This window comes from Rissa tridactyla, chromosome Z, assembly GCF_028500815.1.
Source record: "Rissa tridactyla isolate bRisTri1 chromosome Z, bRisTri1.patW.cur.20221130, whole genome shotgun sequence".
NCBI lineage: Eukaryota > Metazoa > Chordata > Aves > Charadriiformes > Laridae > Rissa > Rissa tridactyla.
The window spans coordinates 14499527-14518099 of record NC_071497.1 but is presented as its reverse complement, the minus strand read 5'-3'; the positions used below and the strand labels follow the sequence as shown (position 1 = coordinate 14518099).

Below are 18573 nucleotides of genomic sequence, written 5' to 3'. Positions count from 1 at the left end.
CTCCCCTCAGGTGCACGGGCGGATAGCGGCGGCAGCCGCCGTACGAGTTGCGTGGGGCGGGCGATGCGCCCCGCCAGGTGCTTCGTGCCTTCCTTCTGCTCCTTCGACGGTGCGGCGGGTGGCAGCCGCCAGCGGCCTCGCTACCGGCAAAGGGCGTTGTGCCGCGGGGAGCGGCCCTCAGCTGCCGCCGGCCCTTCGCAGGGTGAGGCTGGTGGCCTGTCCTCTTCGGGGCGCTGGGGGTGGGGGGCGGCAGCGAGGCGCTGCCGTGCTGAGGGAGCAGGGCTCCGGCGGTTCCGGGGGCTCGGGGTGTGGCTGCCCAGCGGCAGGGCTGTCGTTGGAGGCGGCAGGTGCTGCAGGGCGCCGAGGGGCGGGCACGGCTTCGTGCCTGCCGTTTGGGAATGGGAGTTTAAGTAAAGAGCCGCAGTGCCGTGCCTGAGAGACGGAGAGTGAAATGGCACCGTAGAGGAGGTCTGTATGGTCTTGCTCTGCCTCTGTTAGCAGGAGGAAAAAAGTAATTAGTTCAACACCCCCACCGTGGCAAACGGCAGCCACAGTTCTCGGATTAGCGTATAAACTGGTGTTTGTGATAGTATAATAAAAGCTGGAGGCTTCCCACTTTCTTGGTAGGATATCATCTTCCCTTCATGGTGCGTGACCTTGTGATGAAGAGCAGAAGTAACATTAATTGCTTTCAGTCTTTGGGAAACACTTGCTGTCCTTCTTTCTCTGCAGCAGGAGCTTTCATTTCCACAGTAAGGACCTGGGTTTTCACAGTTGCCTGTAAAACGTTGTTCCTTTCTTGCAGATTTCTGTGCTTGAGCATAAAGAACTGCAGCCTGGAAGAAGTACTGGGGTGATCTGATGGTTGCTAAGATCTTTGGCAGTCAGGGGAAAAAAACCCCGAACCAGCATGGAATCATTCCCTTCCTGACTTCCACTTGCTGGTAGCTAGCTGTGCAGCATGGTGTGACTTGGTGAAGGCTGAGTCCATAGGTATTTCCTTTTCATCGACGAACATCTGCTATTAAATGTCTTCTGCAGCTTCTAGCAAGCTTGAAGCTTGTGCACTGAAGGTTTGCTCAGGCTTTAGTTGGTCAAAAAATAATCCTATAGCATGGATTACTACATAGTCAAAATGGTATCTCACCTGTGTGAAAGGTTGGTAAATGTTACCTCTCTCAGATTATTTGTATTTCTGATAAGAACAGTTACCAGCTCATGGTTGCTCAGAATATTTATTTGAGGTAGAGAAGTGTGTACTGGTTTTGTCTGGGATGGAGTAAGTTTTTTCTTTGTAGCTCTGTATGGTGCTATGTTTTGGGTTTGTGAACCAGAACAATGTTAATAACACACCCATGTTTTAGTTACTGATGAAGACTGTTTGAACAGCCTCAAGGTCTTCTCTGTTTCTCATGCTGCCCTGTCAGTGAGTTGGCTGGGGGTGGGCAAGAAGTTGGGAAGGGACACAGCTGGGAGAACTGACCCCAGCTGACCAAAAAGAGTACTCCAAACCATACAGTGTTGTGCTTGGCTATAAAAGCTGAGGGAAGAAGGGGGGACATTTGAAGTAATAGTTGGGCATGATGAAGCTCTGCTTTCCTGGAAGTGGCTCTGCCTGATGATGGGAAGTAGTACATTAATTCCTTATTTTGCTTTGCTTGTGTGCACAGCTTTGCTTTACCTATTAAACTGTCTTTATCTCAACCCACAAATTTTCTCACTTTTACCGTTCCGAGTCTCTGACCCATCCCACTAGGGAAGCAAGAGGGAGACTGCCTGGGCCTCAGCTGACAGGCAGGGTTAACCCACAACAACAGAGTAGTGAGACTTTGGGGTACCACCCTGTTTTAGTGTGTTGTTATTGTGTTAATGCCAAAATTACTTATTTTTGACTAACCTGGAAGGGATCCCATTCACTAACAAAATGTAACTTTCTAGTAATTCCCTGAAATGTTTCATAATTACTGATACAATTGCTGTTGAAATCAAATGGTGACACATGTTTTTAAATGACAATGTAAATAGCATTGTTGTTAAGATACATGATTGATGCTAACATATGTCCTGGATGACAGGGTCTGTATGCAATTAATAAAATTTTGGGAGGATAACGAGCACTACGTTTTGTGATTTGCCAGAGTATCAGTGTGAGGATGGAGATAGTGCCTTGAAAAAGAGTCAGGTTGAGTTTTGGTAGGCAGTCTACAGCCTATAAAAGCTAAAAAGATAACAGTTAGTCACTTAAATCTGCAGTTGGAAAATTTGGCTTTCAAGGCTGCTTAAAGCTTATGCACAACTATAAATATGCCTGGCTTGAAATGGTACTGAGTAGTTAGGAAAATGAGTCTTGTAGTCTTGTGCATAATTAATGCAATAGATTATTTCTTTTACCTCAGCTGAAATCTGTAGATTGCAGTTTAGGATGACTTAATTCAAGGTTGTAGCTATCTTTCCTCTAAGAGAAGCAGATGACTTACAAAAACCTAAAAGGATTAAAATAGCAGTACATTCAGTCAAGAATGAAATCAAGGAACAGAAGGAACTCTCACAGTACAGTCTTCCCAGTTAAATGATTATAAACACTTTAACCCTTGAAAATTATCTTAAAGTAAGATACTTTCTCCTAAGGAAACCATTGTAGTGCATTTTTAGTGCGTGGTTTCAGTTTCTGGCTATACAAATAATGTCTGTTGTTTTTTTAATTAGATTCAACATTAGATCAACATTGTTGAATATAGTTGCCCAGCAACTGTTCTTGAATATAATTTTCTACAAAATAATTTTGCAGGTGTCTCTATCTCTTCTATAACAAATGAGGATGAAAATACTAAGCAGCAGTCTAAGCCAGCAGAAGTATTTCCTTGTGGAAATCAGGATGGTAATTCAAAGATGTCTCCATTTAGAAGTAGATGTGTAACCACGAAGAGGTCAAGAAGCTCTTCCCAAGAGATAATTGTCATAAAACTTCAAGAATCTGATGATGAATGTGATCTTGTCATTGATGTGCCGCCACAAACTGTTAATAAAAAGCCAAGAATAAGTAGGAAGTGTATAAGTGGGAACAGGGACAAAAAAATGGCTGCTGAAATATGTGCAGAAACATTACATGATAGTGCTATAGAAGAAATGCTTGGGTGTACAGAAGAAAAATCAGAGAAAATTATCACTTTGCAGAGGAATGGCAAAGTTTTAAATAAATCTATAAAACTGGGCAATGTTTTTCCAAAAGCAAACAAGATTTATTTGCCTGATGTAAACACTGATACGTGGAAGGTTTTGGAGGAAAGAGATGCCCTTGCTTATACTAAGGAGAAACATTTATCTTCAGCTCCTTCTATTGAGGCAGTCATGCAGAAGGGAATTCTGAAGGAAGGGAATGCAGAAACCAATATATTCGCCAAAGCATTTGTTCAGGAACATAGTAGTAATGAAGACTGTCTGAGCAGACAAAGAGTAACACAGTCTGTCTTGTGTACTGGTTACCTGTCAAAAGATGAAACTACAATTGAAAGACCTTATGAGGAAATAATAAATACAGAGGAAAGTCAGAGTGTAGAAGAAAATGGGAGTAATAGTACCCCAGAAGATACATACCCATATCCAACTTATTACTTAAACAAGGAAGAAAGTGAAATAACTCTGCTGAGTTCATCTGCTGAGGAAGCGGAACCCAGTGGTAAGGACACAGATCTTTCTGAATCAGATGATCCTTTAGAGGAGTGTCGGAGAATTTTTGAGGAGTCTGAAAGAGAAGCACAAAAGAAGGACAGTGATAAGCAGGTATTTTGTTTCCTTTTCAGTGCTTGTTTTTTTTTTCTGAGGATATGAGGGCAGGATGTGATAAATAGTCAAGTTCAAATGCTCTTTCCAAAATGTGTGTTAGTAAAGATTAAACATTTGAGCCTTCAACGCTAGTAGACAAAGTCATAAGTAACACTTATGACTCTGTAGTCTAGTTTGACAATGGGTGATCTGGATATTTTGTGAAGTAGAAAATTGCTCTGAATAGCTCCTTGCCTTGGGGTAGCCATTTCTACTTTTGCTGCAATAAGCAAAGTTTTAGAGGCAGTTGTGTATTCAGTAGTCTCCTGTTCTTCGTATAAACAAAGGTAGGAACTCTGAGTACCACTGCCTCAGCTTCAAAGTACTGTGGCTTAACTGTTCTGAATGTAAAATAACTGTCTAGTACTGTTGTAATTGTAATTTTCTTGGTGAGTTTTTTAACTGAATATCCTGAAGAATTGGAGTGAATAGTTCATGAGGATATTACTGAAGTCTAGAGCTTCATAACAGCGGGTCTAAAGAGTCAATATTCTTGTTTTTCACAGGTCCATGGAGGAAACATAGATCTCAGCTTATTAGAAACCAAAGCTCCTGGTCAAAAGAGAAGAATTGCACACGTGGCAAAATTTGATGTGAGTTAGAATCCTGTAATAAACTGAAGGTCAACATAGCTTTATTTAGCATCTGTAGACTCATGTTGAACTTCAGGTTGGCTGAGTCTTGTAATCTAATTGAGAATTACTTTGAAATGAATTAGAACAACTGTTTCATCAACTCTTCTGCTGTAGCAAATATCGTAGTACCGAGTTGGTTCCTGATGCGGGTGGAATAAGCTGCTGCTCAGAGCAGCTGAGGCTAATGAGTATTGAAAAATTAGATTAAAGTTGAGGTTTGTACCATGAGATTACAGATACAGCGCTTGGAAACTCAAAGTAGCTGTTGCTTTCACTGCTTTTATAGTGCTTTATGTGGCAATGTTAACAGCAGGCATAATTCTAAGCCCCCTCTGCCACCCCTGAGCTCTTTCAGCTTGGTATTTTCCTTCTAGGGACAGTGTGCTGAGCTATGAATCTGATAACAAAATTCAGTTTTAAGAAGCAATGTGTTACCTTTAACACTATCTTGCTGTAATTTGGAACTGCTTGAATATTAACTCTGTCTTCGTATATGTGCGTATCAGGTACATAACAAAAATGAAATGGAGCCTTTTAAAGCATCTCCTTGGCAGCAGGGTCATGATGCAGAAATTCAGCAGGCACACTGGGCAGCAATGAAGTTTCCAGCTACAGTTAAAAGTGGACAAGCTTTTATTGCTACTGCTTCTCAACAGCAGAAGACTATGTCTGGATTGTCAGCTATTCCATTTCAAAGCATTGGACCAAGAGGTATGACAGCTTGATCCGTAGGTTTCCCAGAATCACAGAACCGTAAGGGTCGGAAGGGACCTTCAGAGATCACCTAGTCCAACCGCCCTGCCAAAGCAGGTTCACCTAGAGCAGGCTGGCCAGGAATGCATACAGGTGGGTTTTGAATATCTGCAGAGAAGGAGACTCCACAACCTCTCTGGGCAGCCTGTTCCAGTTCCTCATATTGAGATGGAATTTCCTGTGTTCCACCTTGTGCCTGTTGCCTGTTGTCCTGTCACCACTGAGAAGAGTCTGGCCTCATCCTCTTGACACCCGCCCTTTAGATATTCTGACAAACCAAACCTAGTTTTGCTTTGGTTAGGCATTGCTTGAACGTGTTCCTGTTGTGGTGAATGTTAGTTGTGAGTTGAATGATGGTAAGCATTAGCATGTGCAGATAGATGCCCTGTCAAACTACAAGGTTATATCTGAAGTCTTGGTAGTGATAGTACTTTGTGCTATGTTCTTTAAACATGTATGGTTTTGACAAAAAACCTGAAAAGCATTTGCTTTGTTGAAAGTCTCTTGATACACAAGTTGAAAGAAAAAAAAGAAATTTGGTGAGTTTCATTTTAGCACTGATATCAGCTTTTAGGTTTCTAATCTGAAGCATTCAGGCCTTCTGAAGCAATTTGTTAAATCTTGTGATTTGAAAATCTTAAAAAAAATAAAATAAAATAATTTACTCTTACCCTGCTTTAACAAAGGAGCACTGAAATACTTTTGTTCCAGATTAATGTAATTTAAATAATAAAACTTACCATTAGTGTTTAGATTCAGTCTCTATCTTCTGTGTATTTCAGCCTCTGTAAATTTGCTTGAAGTTCAGCCCATTGAGACCAGGAGTGGTCAACTGCATATACTACTAGAAGGAAACACTGCAACAGCAAAGCCCTGTGAACTGTCTGTTTGTTCAGTCAAAAAGACTGCTCATGTGCCATGCAAGGTACTGTAGAGTTACTGCTGCAGAACTTGGATATGTGAATGGGAACAGAAGTGGAAAAACTACAATTAATTTCAACTATTTTTTTTATAATGTAGATCCAGTAATGTGATATACCAGTATAGCTTTTTTTTAAAAAAACTACTTTTTGTCCTGTTTGCTGTAGTCAAGTTGCTATGATTTTCATTTTCCTTGGTTGCACTAGCCAGCACTACACAAAAGTAAGCAATTAAATACATAAATTGTTAATCAAAGTGGTTGTGGTAGGAGAATTAAGTTAGCTTTCAGGCAAGTCATGCTTTTGTGTTGGTTATAAGCATATTGTGGTATTCAAAAACTCTACATTGCATTGTCTAACAAAGGTTATGGGTTCCTAACACTAAACTCATTTTTATCTGTCCAGTTGATTCAGTTTTCAGTTTATGCTGTGAGTGAAGTACTGCCTGAAATAAAGGCCAGAAGGAGAGCGTGACTTAAATCATGAAATCATGACCGAACTGCCAGTGATTGCTGAAGGACTGAACTTTAAGAAAAAATAAGTTAAAGTTATGTGAGGTATTAAAAATAGTTTTTGAGCGGAAGACTACTTTGTTTAGTTCAAGCAGGGAAAAATCTCTATAGCTACTATTTCTGATGGTTGTTCCTGACTCCCTGTCACATGCAACTCCAGTTTTCTGAATAGCTATTAAGCAAAGTTTGATTTTAGTTTTTGTTTGACTTTTTTTTCCTCTGAGGATGGGCAAAAGAATGTCTGGACTGGGGCTATTTGTTATATATTGACCACATTTGTATGTTGGTTTTTTTAAGGTTTCTACTCAGAAAAAGCCTTGTGTTCCAGAATCAGGATCCAAAGTACCACTTGGGACAAGACAGCAATATGTCAGTTGTTTTTTTGCAGAATGCCTCAAAACTTGTAGCACAGTGAATGAAGCTATTCACAAGGTTTGTAAAGTTTTGTAGCTCTTCACAATTCCTTTTCTGAATTAAGTCAATAGGTCTTATCTTGCACAATGTTTTACTGTTGTTTTTTTTTTAAGGCAAATATTTCAGACTTTGAGTAAGTGGAAGTTAAAATGTACTCCATCTTATACTTGCCAGTGTTATCAATCCATTTATCCATTTTCTCCAAGTAAAAACATTTGTCTTTTTGGAAGGTAATCAGGAGTGCTAAAGACATGTTATTTTAGTATTAAAAAGGAGAAGTCTTTCTTTTGCAAATGCAAAATAAAAATCATCTTGTGAATACTGGAGGCTTCCTGGAATGTAGTTGTGACTTTGAGATGTATTCAGGACAGGAGGAAAACACGTTTGAAGAACAATTGTAAATCTCTCAATCATTTTGAGCCTTTGCTCTTGTATTTACTGCTTACACTACACCGAGTGCTACTCAAGCTTATAGCCAGCAGATACAGTGTGACAGGCACAAATATCCAGAGCTTAACCTTTAGATGATCTAAATTTCTTGCATGCTGGAAATCAAAAGACTTTTTGGAGGTGTCCTGACAAGACTCTGTGTGTGTATTTAATTATATGTTGAAAAAAACTTGTACACCATCAGATGTTACTCCTCTACCATTTCCAGTGTGTTCTCTATATTATGCAGCATATGTTGGTATGCCTGACTCTTCATTCTCATTAAGTAATGTTTCTTTTATCTTCAATTTAACTTTCCCCTGTATTATTTCTCAGCTTCATCAGTTCTCCACTTCTTCTTTCCTTGTCATTGTTAGAAGGCACTGTTTATGCCTGAAATGAGCTTCTCTTTTGTTGACAAAATAGATAGTGTAAACAGTGAAATAAAACCAGGGAAGAAGTATTTTTCGTCCCTCAGATGATTAATGAACATAATCCTTATTTTGAGTGTGCTTCTTTATAGTTAAAAGGTGCTGGACCTTCCTCTCACTTCTATTTCTTACGACTTTATGGAAAGAAAGTTAAGAAGATATTTCTTGTCCTAAAAAAAAGCAATAATGCGTCCTTTCGAAGCAGGATCAGAAAAAGCTGCCTGTAGCCACAGGAATGGTTACACTAAGAGTATTCAAATTCCCACAAGGATTAGTTTTAAATTCTGAGTTGGTGCATTGGTTTCCCCCACAGGTCTCTACTTCATAACTACTGAATCTGTCTACTGTTTTAGTGTCTCCTGTTGCGCTTCAGATTTAGGACACTAGTGTACCTACCTCTGGGTTCAGAATCTCAGATTCTAAATGGCAGTGCTTTTTGTAGAATGTAAAGGACTCTGCTAACACTCAATCTCTTTTCTTTTTTTAAATATAGGCCCTGGTAGAAGAGCAATCTGTTTATGATCGTTGTGGCAGTAAAAAAATGTACCTACATTTTGCTGTGAAGACTCTCAAAAATCTGAGAGATCATGGTATTTTTGCTTTCAATGAAGATTTTTTTTTCTAAGTGAGTTGTAAGCGTAGAAATTAGAACAGCAGAGAAATGTCTCAAAAGGATTATTTAGTTTAACTTTACTAAAGGTATTTCTGTGTATCTAAATCCTCTGTAGAAATATGTCACTGAAATAAATTGGTGTTTTTATTGATAAATATTTGCTTAGGATATTAACAGAAAATCTAAAATTAATAAGAATTGCTAAAAATATTTTTTTCGTGCATTCAGGGCAACTTAGTAACAGCATATTATCCATTGGCGCTGAATCCATAAAGTCAGAGAAAGGTAAAGAAAGTGGAAGATATTGGTTCTTTACTTTAGCCTATAGATGGGCTTATTTCAGCATTAAAATATTGCTCTACTTTTGGTCAAGCTTTATTTGTTAGCGACTGCAAGGGTTTCCAGCACAATTCCCTATTCATATCTGAAGGCTCATTTTTAGGGAAAAAATGTTGAACTTTTGTTTGAAAGAAGCATGTTCTTTAGTGTTGCATACCTAGCCTTTCTGGGATAGCTAGTGAATTAACTTCCCTATTGTTTAGTATCTTTGTTTTGAATAGTACTTCATCTCTAACCTCTAATTACTCTGAGGTACAAGCATATAGTTGTTGCATGTAAACTATGATGCATGTCTTGTAATTTCAGTCTTGTTTTAATTTGGAAGTACTGGGATATTTAAGTGCTACTTACATTTGTTCTAATATTGCTTAAGCTTTGTGTTTGTTTACTTTTAGTGTTTGTGGGTTGCTTTTTTTTTTTTAGCATTTACAGATGGGGCTCTATATGAACTTCTAAAAGATTATCTTCTGACTGAGGAGCAATTGAATGAAAATAACTTCCCTCGGCCAAATCCTGAAAAAAAGGGTAGTGCTATACTTCCTGGGGTTGTAAAAACTGCTGGATATGATGGTAAGTGCATACTAGACTTGCGGACTTGCAAAAAAAATTAATTTCAGTCAGTGGTTCACAGAACAGTAAAATAAACAGGTATAAGATTATACATTACAGCAGTGTTCTGTATTTAGTGCCTGGACTACAAGTGAATTCACAAGCTTTCATAACTAAACCACAAATCTTCATAGGTCTCTTTTAATTTTTGTTTCAACATAGTAATTTAAGAAGTTGCTGGTAAACTTGAATTTCATATTGTGCTATAGAGGAATGTGTTTGGTTTCTTTTATACACAGCTAATCTTGGGAGGCTGCTTATGTATTGATACTCAGCTCTTGTAGAGTATCTGTTATCTTTTTTTTTTAGCTTTCGAAAGAGCGTGCTGTAGGTGTGGCAAAGTATATGCCATTACTTCTTCAGGACAACATAGACGTAAAGAAGAATGCAACTATCATTCTGGTAGAGTGTTGGAACAAAGAGGTAGGTATCCTTGGCATTGTGGAAGCTGTTAAAAGTTACAACATCCCATGTCAAAACTGAACAAGATCGGAGTGTGAAACTCTTTTGCACAAGGTTCAGCTGAGAGAGATTCTGCTGTACCTTTGGAAATGTGGCTAGTTAGTAAAGCCTGTTCTCTCCAAATACGTCACAATTTTAGGAAAGCTGATGTTAGTAAAACCATTTGGGGAGAAGATAGAAAAATGTTCATTGTGTGGTCTTGCACTGACTTGTAAGTGAACCTTGTCATCTCTTCTGGGACATACCTAAATACTCAGAAACTATATTTAATATTTCTCTCGGGAAGAACCTTCTAGACCATACAATTTTCTCTCTCCCATTCATTGTTATTTCTTTTTTTGATGAAAAGATTGTGTCAAGAGGGAATGATATACAGTTTGCCATCCTGGCATAGGTGGGAGCTGTAGGTGGGACTTGCTTCTTTCCATAGTGCAGTCTCAGGAGAAAATGGAAAAGAAATTTTAGAGGAGGAGTGAGGGTGCTGATTCGTTTTTGCAATTGCTAGTTGCTGCAAAAACTGCTCAATTTTCTACTTTTCTTTTTGGCAGTTCCTGGTGGCATGGAAAAATGCTATAGCTGTTGTGAGGGAATAGTTGGGTCTGCTGGATGTCAGACTGCAAAGGTAGGAATAATGTTTTCAGAAGGTTTATGTAATGTGGTATTTCAGTTTGCTTTCTGTGTCCTTTTGACTTACAGGTGGGTCAGAACTTTCTGTAAACAGTTTGGTATAAGCCCTTTAGGTTTACTTACTAGCATTTAGTAAATTATGTGGCAAATATTGACAAGAAGTATTATATATGCTGCTGAGTCTGTTAGAGAAACGAATTACCTGGCAATTCAGGTAAGACATATCTAGCAAACTTGCACTTAAACACTAATACAAACTTTGCAGCTTCATGTTCATGATGGAAGAAGGAACAAATTGGAAGGCTTCATGAAGACATTAATTAAATCACCGCCTTTAGATGGAAACTATGGTGTATATGCTGTGGACTGCGAGATGGTATGAGCAACCTGAAAAGTTTTGTTCAATTAATAGAAGACTAATTAGCTGTTTATGAAGCCATTTCCTATCTGTAGTAGTTTGGAATTCATGTCTTTGAGATCTGCAGAACTCTGACTAGTAACTCTACATGACTAGACCTTCGGTCTGACTAGTCACTCTACGTGGCTAGACCATTACTGTGTAGTATGCAGTAAGTAAAATAGTTTGAGTTGGTAGCTAGTTCTGCTTTCTGTACAACTTACATAATGTAAGGAAACATCATTGCTGTGTAAATGTTCTTTAAATTTACTTTTTTCTTCAGTGTTACACAACCCACGGCTTGGAACTAACTAGAGTGACAGTGGTTGATGCTAAGCTACAGGTTGTCTATGATACGTTTGTTAAACCAGATGGTAAAGTTGTAGACTACGATATAAGGTATGCTAATTAGTCTATAGTATTTCAGGATTAGACAATAAATTGGCAGATAAGTGTATAAGAAGAAACATGCCTCTCAAATGTCTGTTTCTAGTAACATAAAGACTTTCAATCAGGAATGAGGCTTTTGTTCTTAAAGGCTCGATTAAGAAGGATTTTTCCCTTTGCCAAACTAAATTTATTTTTTTCCACATTTGAAGACTTCTTCTCCCCTTCTTGCAAAAAAAAAAAAAGAAAAATTAAACTAAACCTCCCAGAACTTGGGAAATTCCCTAAGGGGATAGAAGCAAATGCAAATTTCATCTATAAATGTTGTCCCACAGAAAGGCAGTATAGTCATAAGCCATGTGTTGAGGCCATCAGACAGTACAGATTCACTAGATGGAGCTGTATTTAGTGCAGATCACTTGTGTTCGGTCTTCCTATTGTGTTTTATCTTTGAGACCTGGAAGACATGTTTTCAATTTCTGTTATTTCTTTGAAGTCCTGCAACTGCTCTGAGAAGAAATACAGGTTTTGAGCCTCACTGTAAAAAAAAGTTGGAGGAGAACCAACATAATGTGTTCCTACTGATTCAACAGCAATATTCACTTGCTCAGAGCCCTGTATTTGGTCCATGCTCAAAAAACAGGCTCAGTTCCTTGTAGTGGTAGAGCTAAGTTAATATCACCTAGCTTAGTTTATCTTACACTACCAAGGTGAAAAGGGAGAAAGTGGGGGGGGGGAAAAAAAAGCCTTATATTGACTTCAGCATTGTGTGACTTCAAAGCTGCCTAGTGTTAACTTGAGATGCTGGGGGACTGACCACTGTGAACTTAGTTCTTCTACGTATTTCTTAGTATCTGTTAATGAAGCTCTTCTAAATCTGTCTTTAGACTCTCTGCAGCAGCAGAGGATGATCTGAAGAATACCACGACATCTCTTCGGGATGTACAGGCAATACTGCTGAACTTGTTCAGTGCAGATACAATTTTAATTGGGCACTGCTTAGAAAATAACTTATTTGCTCTCAAGGTAAAATGACATTTTTGAAGCCGTTTTTAAGAGGTCACTACTTGTCTTTACTGTGTTCTAAGTAATTTCAAAAAGGAAAAGGATGTTGTATTTCAGCAGATCAACATGTATGAAAAAAAGAATTAAATGTACTTGATTGTTAAATGATAGCTGTATTAAAGACAACACTACATTCAGAGAAAGAAGAGATGTATATAGAAACACAGCATGGTAAAGGTTCTGACACTTGGGCTTTCTACTTTGCTGTTTTGTGCTTCTACCTATGTAACTATACATCACCACTGAATAATATTGTCTTTATTTCTGGGTTCACAGAAACCTAGAATTGTATGTTTTCTGATCTTGCTGAACTTGTGCCAGTATGTGCATAAAAGACAGTGACAATTCAAATAATGCTAAGGGATTGCTTTTAGAATCTCTGTAAACAATTATGCTGCCTGTCAGGTAATTACCTTAGGTATCAGAAATGCATGGATTATGCTATTAAATATGAAAGGCAGCAATATTCCATAAGAAACATAACCATCTGCTCAGGAAGGTTTGGGGGGATCTTGTCAATGTATATACCTGAAGGGAGGGTATGAAAGACACTGAGTGAGGCTCTGTTCAGTGGTGCTCAGTGACAAGGACCAGAGGCAATGGGCACAAAACTGAAACACAGGAGGTCCCCTGTGAACATCAGGAAACACTTTTTCACTGTGAGAGGGCCAAGCACTGTCACAGGTTGTCCAGAGAGGTTATGGTGTCTCTTACCTTGGAGAGCTCAAAAGCCAACTGGATGTGGTCCTGGGCAACCTGGTGGCCCTGCTTGAGCAGGGGGTTTGGACAAGATGACTTCCAGAGGTCCCTTCCAACCTCAGCCATTCTGTAATTATTACTAATTAAGGAATTAGAATTTAGCCTTGATGGGCTTCCCTGCTGATGATATCTAAAGGCCAAAGCAAATGAAACTTGCAGTATGGTATTGTCTATCTAAAACCAGAATTAATCATGTTCACTGATATATACAACTGTTGTATAAGCCTCAATGTAGTGTACAGAAATCACTGTGAGGCACAATTTTTTCCAGAGTTCTTGCCCCACAGTTTGCCATTTTATAATGAATAGGGGAACACAGGACAAATGACATAGTATTTGGGGCTCAAGGATTAGTTTGGGCATATTATTGAGAAAAGAAATGGCTTACATACTAGGTGGGATTTCCTTAATAAATAAAGGAGATGCAAGATTAACTGTATGTGTAGTCATTACTGTTGCCTCTACTTTTTTCTAGCTAATTCATGGCAGAGTAGTGGACACATCAATATTGTTTCCTCATCGGCTAGGTTTGCCTCACAAAAGACCCCTTGCAAGTCTGATGGCTGACTACCTCAGGAGAATTCGTCAAGGTGATGGTAAGAGTGCAGGTTCTTATTAAGCAATTGGTGTATTGTGTTGTGAAATGGGAGACAGGAATAACACGGAAAACTGAAAAGGTAGTAATGCGCTTGCTTAAAGCTTTGTCTTAGATACCTTTACTTCAATAGTATAGTAAATACAGAGGATGTACCTCAAGTGTACGATGGTTGGTAGTGTGGTTTAACTCTGGACAGCAACTATACACCACACAGCCGCTCACTTGTTCACCCCAGTACGGATGACTTGTCAAAGCGTTCAGCACACAAAAGCATTCCAGTTTCTTTCCCACATAGAAGGAGCATTGTTAAAATTCTGAAGGTAGTGTGATGAGGCTAACATATATTTTGAGGTTCACTTGCTTATCCAAGCTGATACAGGGGCTCTTCAGCTGGGGTTTTCAGTAGTAAAATTACAGTAAATTTCTCAGCTGGCTGTCAAAGACAAATCAATAAATCTGTTCTACAGTGTGCATCTAATACTAGTGCTGTATTGCATTTGAGAGTTATATTTTATACTGACCATGTCATTCTAAATAATTGGGTTTAATCTGATTTTAGAACAAATTAAACTGAGTATCAAATAAACTGCCAGATTCATATTTGCTTTTATCAGTGAAGCCTTCTAGACAACAAATAATATTCTATTTTGCTAACATATCTTCATTGTCCAGGGAATATAAAAATGGTTGCACTGAGCAAAACTTGGTGGCTTTTGATACCCAGTGGCATAGCTGGATGTTGCATCTCAAAGCTTTCTAATATCCTCTGGCTTCCTTTGCTCTGACAGTCTGATGCATGGCACTGTGGTGAGGGTAAGGGGGATGTCAAAAGTTATTTCTACAGACTTCAAGATGACTATCTCAAATAGTGAAAACTCTGCCTTTAGCAGACTCTTCTGCCTGAATTTGGATTTTTGGATTCTTTGTTGATCACCACTGAGCTAAAATCCAAGCTTAACCTATAGAGCTAGGTAGTTGCCATTTCTAGAAAAAAATGAAAAAAAATTATGACACATTACTTCCATTCCCTATGTTTATTTTGGTTTGTGCTGCTACTTTGTGCTAGTTTGTGTTATTTTTGTGCTAGGACAGAAGAAAGGTATTAAACATCAAGTCTGGATTTGCTTGTTTTGTAAATCTAGGGATTAGTAGTATGAAACACTCTTTGCTATCAGAAAGCAGTAGGACAGTGGTGACTTAACTTGCTCTGAATTTAACTGACTGCCTTTTTTTTTTCTGACTGTCTCAAACTGGGGTTTGTCTAGGATTGCATTTATAAAGGGTCTCAACTCCAGGATTTTTGGTGTCCAAAGTAGAAGAGTTGCAGCTGCTGATATAGCTTGACTTACAGCATATCATATACTTGATTGACTGAAAAATTGCAGAATTTTTGAAAAATTGAAAAAGAAGGCTTAGAAGACTTGTTTAAATGACGGAGTCTTTTCAGACTACTTGAAAAACCTGTTTTGTACAGGTTGTGCTTTCTTGACCAGTTAAAAAATATTAACAGCTGAAGGGTGGAATGGCAAGAGAGAGCACTACTTCATGGATTGGAAAGCAGATGAGGATTGAAACTTTCTCTGACAAAAGACAGTAAGGGCAGAGGGGAAGTTCACAGGATCACATCCATTTTGTTATGCAAATGACAAAATAGTTTCTGTTTGATTATTGGCAACTGTTCTGTTTTATTTCTTATGGTACATTTAGGAGAGAAGAAACCTAGAATCTGCAAGTTTATTACCAGCTGTCTTCTGATTCTGTGACTCGGTGGTGTAAAACTGTTAGCTTCCACAGCTCTTTATATGTCCAATCTAAATAGATATTGCAGGGATAGTTCTTATAAAATATGCTGGTAAAAGCATTCATGTAACACACTAATGCTGTTGCAGATGACTACCATGACTGTCTGAATTATTTGCTCACTGAGAGAGAATATATATAAGTATAACCACTTCCACATTCAAGGAGATACTCCACTGCTTTAAGTCAGTAGACACCTGAACTGCAACTACATGTCTGTAAATGTCTGAAGACCTTTGCTTCTGAGTCTAGGCTGCTACATATGAAAAATTATCTCAAATCACTGGTATTTAAGTTTTACAAGAACAAGCTAGAAGCTTGTACAGTTGCTATAGAGTCATCTTTTGTTGTGATGGCACTTAAGTCCTCTGCTTCTTTGGGAAATGGAACACCTGTAGTAATGCAGTGCTATATTGTTCCAGGCTCGGTATTGGGGCCAGTTCTCTTTAGTATTTTTATCAATGACCTGGAAAAAGGGGATTGAGTGCGTCCTCAGTAAGTTTGCAGACAACACCAAGTTAGGTGTTAACCTGCTTGAAGGTGGAAAGGGTTTGCAGAGGGATCTGGACAGGCTGGATTGATGGGCTGAGGCCAATGGTATGAGGTTCAGCAAGGACAAGGGCTGGGTCCTTCACTTGGGTCACAACAACCCCATGCAGCGTTACAAGCTTGAGGAAGAGGAAAAGGACCTGGGGTGTCGGTTAAGTCCTGTCTGAACATGAGCCAGCAGTGTGCCCCGGTGGCTAAGAAGGCCACGAGCATCCTGGTCTGTATCAGGAATAGCGTGGCCAGCAGGACTAGGGAAATGATCGCCCCCCTGTACTCAGCACTGGTGAGGCCCCACCTTGAGTACTGTTTTGGGCCCTCACTACAAGAAAGACATTGAGGTGCTGGAGTGGGTCCAGAGAAGGGCAATGAAGCTGGTGAGGGGTCTGGAGAAGAAGTCTTATGCAGGGCAGCTGAGGGAGCTGGGATTGTTTAGCCTGGAGAAAAGGAGGCTGAGGGGAGACCTTATCGCTCTCTACAACTACTGGAAAGGAGGTTGTAGAGAGATGGGGGACGGTCTCTTCTCCCAGGTAACAAGCAATAGGACAAGAGGAAATGGCCTCAAGTTATGCCAGGGGAGGTTTAGATTAGATATTAGGAAAAATTTCTTCACCAAAAGGGTTATCCTCCCTGAAGGTATTTAAAAGACGTGCAGACATAGTGCTTAGGGACATGGCTTAGTGGTGGTTTTTGTCAGTGTTAGGTTGATGGTTGGACTAGATGGTCTGAAAGGTCCCTTCCAACCTAGACAATTCCATGATTCTGTGATTCTATAGTGCAAAGAAGCAATACCTTTCTCTTTTTGAGCCACTAGCTCAGAAACAGAATGGGGAGGGGATTTTGCCACCCTTAAATGAAAATGCTGAACCATATGCTGTCAGACTCTTTCTTCCACAACTTTTTTTGGTTTCTGAATAACCAGCCCCTGTCCCAAACCTGTTTATCTCAGGTTTTCTCTACGTTTATTAAAGCTTCTATACTCAAAATGATATCTTTGTTCAACACAAATGATACAGGATTTAGTTTTCCCTTGATCAGCTCATATAGGATTTACAGAGGGACACATATTCCAATTAGTCAATGTGACAATTTTAACTGTGTCAAATATCTGTTTATGAAGATGATGGCTGAATATAGGTCTGTTCTCCCTCCACCTATCCTAAAGTTGCTTGGAGAGCCCCAACGTGGAGCTTTGGCTTTTAGTAAGAAGGGCTCAAAGCTTTCATTAGTTAACTAATCATTATCCTAGCAGCCAGCATTTACTTCTGTTGACTCAATGTTAGGAAGGGTATTCTGATGCCTACATTAAGTGCCAACTAATGAGTGAACTGTGCATTTCTTGTTCAGGTGACTACCACTGTTTTCCAGCCACAATGCATTAAAACCTTTCTGCTGTACTTTTTGTAGTTATGGGAACTGCATAAAACGTGTAGAATTGTAAGGGTTTTTTTAAGCTTTGATTAAGCATGTAATAAAAATATATAACCATATATAATTTAAATCCTTTAACTCCATTCTGTTTAGATTTTGTGAAGTAGATTGTCCTTAAGTTACCAACGTAGAAATTTACTATCGAGTTTACTTAAAAGTTGCAAAATCAACTTTGTCATCTGTTACTCTTTCAACTTCTCATTTGAAATTATGTGACTTGGGGAAGCTGGTTTTCCAAAGACAGTTATGTTGGATACTCCAGGTTACTAATCCATGCTCCGTTGGATGTTGCAGCTGGAGGATCAGGTGAGAAACTGGAGCCAGACAATACTGGACTGCTAGAAGCATGTGGTTATTAACCTTGACTCCTGGTAGTAAGAAGTTGCACTAAAAACTGTGTGAATACAAAGTATTGTCTTAATATTCTCAACAATTGTTCAGCTTAATAAACAAAGCTACCATTCTTTTAAAAAGAAACGCACAATCTAACACTCTTAACTTTTTTTTGTTGTTCTCCTCTAGTTGGTGGTCATAATTCCAGGGAAGATGCAATTGCTTGTATGGAACTAATCCTTTGGAAGGTCAAGAGCAACAATAAAACAAGAAAACAGTGATTATTATGGCTTTGGAGGAACAAGATCTGGGGTGGAAAATCAACTTCGGTTTGGCTCACTGCTCTGTAATGCTGCAGTATCAATTTTTTTTTGATGTAAAAAGAAAAAAGAGGACAGTGGGAAAGTCTAATGGGAAAACTTGACACTAGGTACTTCTGAAGCTTAGGATGTACAGGAAGGAGAAATCACAAATGCCAAAATACAGGGAAGTAAGAGGCAGTGAGTAAATTCTTGTGTTGAACAGTAAACCCATATGTTTTTTTTCTCTTCTGTTAAAGGAGTATTATCTCTGTAATCATTCTTACTACTCTGTGTAGCTGAAAACTTCACTTACTGCAAATGACAGGTACTGATTGTTTAAAGTTCTGGATGTAACTTTTGATTTCACCTTCTTCAGCCTCTGTGAAATA

The 18573-nt window shown here is 39.0% G+C and overlaps 1 protein-coding gene across 3 annotated transcripts; it reads left to right on the top strand.

Moving 5' to 3' along the window:
- Positions 1 to 18418, top strand: LOC128902622 (RNA exonuclease 1 homolog). 3 transcript variants are annotated; one of them, XM_054185921.1, is made up of 16 exons: positions 1 to 202; positions 2789 to 3780; positions 4329 to 4415; positions 4964 to 5168; positions 5993 to 6135; positions 6940 to 7074; positions 8410 to 8506; positions 8758 to 8814; positions 9301 to 9438; positions 9787 to 9900; positions 10488 to 10561; positions 10832 to 10942; positions 11247 to 11362; positions 12238 to 12376; positions 13650 to 13770; positions 18072 to 18418. In XM_054185921.1, the coding sequence occupies exons 1-16, from the start codon at positions 64 to 66 to the stop codon at positions 18161 to 18163; spliced, it is 2760 nt and encodes a 919-aa protein (XP_054041896.1). In that variant the 5' UTR covers positions 1 to 63; the 3' UTR covers positions 18164 to 18418. The 3 variants fall into 3 exon arrangements, with proteins under 3 accessions (XP_054041896.1, XP_054041895.1, XP_054041898.1); XM_054185920.1 differs by having other exon boundaries at positions 9292 to 9438; XM_054185923.1 differs by lacking the exon at positions 8758 to 8814.
- Positions 18419 to 18573: the final 155 nt, after the last annotated feature.